Source organism: Gadus chalcogrammus, chromosome 1 (assembly GCF_026213295.1).
Source record: "Gadus chalcogrammus isolate NIFS_2021 chromosome 1, NIFS_Gcha_1.0, whole genome shotgun sequence".
NCBI lineage: Eukaryota > Metazoa > Chordata > Actinopteri > Gadiformes > Gadidae > Gadus > Gadus chalcogrammus.
In genome coordinates this window covers 13,496,697-13,500,302 of record NC_079412.1, presented here as the reverse complement: position 1 = coordinate 13,500,302, position 3,606 = coordinate 13,496,697, and the positions used below count along the sequence as shown (strand labels likewise).

The following is a 3,606-nucleotide window of genomic DNA, read 5'->3' as shown; positions in this document are numbered from 1 at the left end:
AGTGGCCCCTATGCAGGCGAATGTCCCGCCAGAATTGAACACAGGTCGGCTTGGTTATTGGCTTTTGGATCGCGAGCCACCATCCATCCTGAAGGTGGAGCTTGTCGTCTTTTGATCTTGTGTTCGAAAACACAAATCTTAACCTCCCCAGAAAAGGATTTTTTCTGCGCTGGACATATTCCTTTATCATTTTGTTCATTTTTTTCAAGGTTTACTTCCCCCAAACCACCACTTTTGAAAGCAGACTGGGAGAACTTGCGGGGATCTCCTTGCATACTCTCACATATGGAAGAGTCTGGGGGGCGAGGGGTGAGGACGGCGGGTGACGGGGTGAGGGCCGGGGATCGGGACCCCTCACAGAGGCTCTCTCCGTTCCGCATGCTCCGTATGCTGGAGGCTTGCAGAACCCCAGGGAACCGCATCGGTGAGTCCCTCCATATGCCCCCCCCCCCCCCCCCCCCCCCTCCCCACCCCCAGTCTGTCCCGCAGAACCCTGCCACCCGTTCAGAGCCGCCGGTCGACTCGGTGTGTGAGTATGTCATCAGCAGAAGATCTACTGTACCCCGCTTTTAGGCGGTACCACACAGCTCTGTTAACACAGTCTGTCTCCGGGCGCACGCACGGTGGGGTCTGTCGTTTTTGGAGCTCGTTATAGAGAGTGGGGAGCGAACATCAAACATACGTCCCGCGGAAATACAGACACTAATTTATGCTAATTAGCGCCTGCATCAGAAAACCGCTGAACCCACAGTTCAGGGGTTTCTGATAGAGATGAATTGCTCCCGATACACTGTTTTCCGATAAAATATGTATGCCTTTCATGATGGAAAGAGTCAAAATGCTCATGTGGCTGTGGGTTAATGAGCTAACCCCAAGGGGAGTCTACACAGATTGATGGGTGGTTGGGCTTGTACTTTGTCCTGTTGCAGACTTGTAGTAGGCATGATGGCATAAATCAATATAACCAACCTAATCGGATGTTTCAAACTAATTCGAAAGTCAAACAAGGAACAAATGTCTTTATTTGGTTATCATAGAGTAGGCCTTTTCATCTGCATAGGGCTTCTGTTGCCCAGGCATCAACTCAAGTCGGGTCAACTGAATTTGCCTGTATTTGGTTACTGTGGGTGCTCAAGTACAGCTGGATCTTTGTTATATCTCTATCACTCTTGAATGGAAATCACTCTTCTAACTTCCTCATGGCCTCAACTGCATTTTAGCCCTTTTCAAGCCCAAGACCCTGAAATGGTTTCCTGCCGATAAGCCCAGTGATAGTAATCACAGGGATATTAAGATAAGACTGCCCCCCTCAACCGCCCATCCCATCTGAAAGCTCACGCGTGTCAGAGATGCTATCCAAACCTTAACTAGGCCAACCTAGCGGCTCCCCAGACCCGTAGCAGCCCGTAACATCACCTGTCTGCAGGCACTGTGTCTGCGGCCGTGAACGAGGCAGACAGAACGCCAAGAGACCGTGAGGAACACGCACATTTGGCATGTGTGTGTTTGCTTGTAACCTGCTTGTTTTCTTTTATTGAATATTAGATTCTCTATATTTATTTGTTATTTTGCCAATAGAATCTTGTACGGGTTCGTGTGTGAGCGCCGGCACTTAACCTTTTGGTGGGAAGAAACAACACGGATCAGGAGACGCCGCACCTGATGGCGACGCGGCCCTCGCCTCCTGGACGTTTACACAAAACACACGAGATCACGTCACCTTCGACCAGCGCGACTTAGCATGGCAGCACCAATGCGTTCACAGACATGCTGCATTTTTGTGTGCGTGTGTGTGTGTGTGTGTGTGTGTGTGTGTGTGTGTGTGTGTGTGTGTGTGTGTGTGTGTGTGTGTGTGTGTGTGTGTGTGTGTGTGTGTGTGTGTTCTTTATGAATGCACACCAATATGTAGATGCTCTGGCTCGTCGTCCGTCCATCTTGGTTTCGGTTACGCCGGTAGCTAATGTTTCGACATTATTAATGGCTGATGGTTGATTCCTGATACGTATACTCACGACTTTGTTTTCCTCCTAAGTTATTCTATCCACAAACCTGGGGATTAATTGCCACCTGCGGCAGTGGCATTCCCAGCATTTAAATAATTCAAGTAATTTCAGCAGATGGACATTAGCTAATGAGCATATGCTACACTGTCAACAGATATATGGAGATATCTGTTGGGCTTTTCACAGCAGCTGGAATTCTATCTCACGAGGACTGTCAATATTTTCATGTAAGCGTTTCAAATGCTGAATTGGCGCATGATAGTTTTTTTCGACCAAAAGGTCTACATCTATCAAGTAGTGAGGCGATCATGGTCACATGGCACACAATAAAACACTTATGTCTTAGTAAGTATTTTGCAGTTAAAGGTTAATTTAGGGGCTATGACAGTGGTTCCCAAACCTTGGGGTCCCCCTGAAGTGCATATTGGGGTCGTAGCAGATTGCTAGCCACGAGACCATCCTGATCACGTGTCACATTCTGTGTCGCTACAAAGATCAGTCTGGACCTCTAGCCGTCCTCCACTTCTTGCCTTGACTGACTGACAAACTTCTTCAGCCAGTCCACGATTCAAACATGCGATGTACCCGCACAGTATTTGACACAAACGTATTTGTGTAGTGAATACTAGTTGTTATTGACTCTACTACTCTACTAATGATAACGTAACCGTTGGTTGCTTTGGGCAACGACGTCACAGTTTTTTCACGCAGCAGCCTGTATTCCACATCATCATGACTACAACCCAGTCCCTTATTGGCCCAATTACAATGTCATTTCTGGAAATCGATCTGGGCAGCAAGAAGTTCAGACCGATCGGTGTAGTGACCCAAAATGTGAGGTCACGTGATAGCGATGGTCTCCAGGTTCGGAGATCGCTGACATAAGCAATAGATACGTGTGTGATGCATGTGATCAATTTAGAAAGCGTTTTTATTTAAAAGGTCATGGTCCCTTCTATACGAACTGCCGGCCTAATGATTCAATCACATAGTGTGGAGTAGAGCGATGACATTACGTCCACCAAGACATGGATGTTACCAGCAGATGTTGATTAGGTAAAAAAACACGGATCTGGAAGCAGATGCTCTAATGCGTCGCCAGCATTTTCAAAGATAGAAACAGGGTCACTGGGCAGAAGAGGTAGGAAACCACTGGGCTATGGCCTCACCAACCATCTATCATATAAATCTATCATCTACCATATAAAAGTCAATGTGGAGGAAAAACTCTGATAAATATGGAATATAAATAGTTAATAGGCATTAAATTGAAATGAAAGGAAAATAGGTGAAACAAGGTTGAGAATACGGCCTCGTCTTCACAAACTAGTATGCAATGGCCGCACTCCAGTCGTGGTATTAAGAAAAGCCTGCCTCCTTCGCAGCCTAACCATTACCACAGAATAAAGGACAGGGACACACACACAGACCCACACACGCACACACCCAAGAATCAGCCTCAGGTTATGCTGTCCTACTCCACAGCTGCCAGACAGTGCAGCATAATAAATTGCCTGACCGTCGTCCAGTCCTCCATTACTATCCCACAATCCCCGGGTTGGCTGAGGTGTCACATCCACTCAGGGGAACCGTTTTTCTTTCC

The 3,606-nt window shown here is 47.2% G+C and overlaps 1 protein-coding gene across 4 annotated transcripts in view; it reads left to right on the top strand.

Moving 5' to 3' along the window:
• Positions 1–349: 349 nt before the first annotated feature.
• LOC130382639 (cyclin-dependent kinase 17-like) overlaps positions 350–3,606 on the top strand; it is a 21,781-nt gene continuing 18,524 nt past the window's right edge. For all 4 annotated transcript variants that reach the window (XR_008895605.1, XM_056590514.1, XM_056590522.1 and 1 more), the window contains exon 1: positions 350–424. Coding sequence is in view for 3 of the 4 variants with exons in the window: in XM_056590514.1 (XP_056446489.1) it covers positions 379–424 (46 nt within the window). In the remaining variant the exon portion in view is untranslated. The remainder of the gene's footprint in view (positions 425–3,606) is intronic.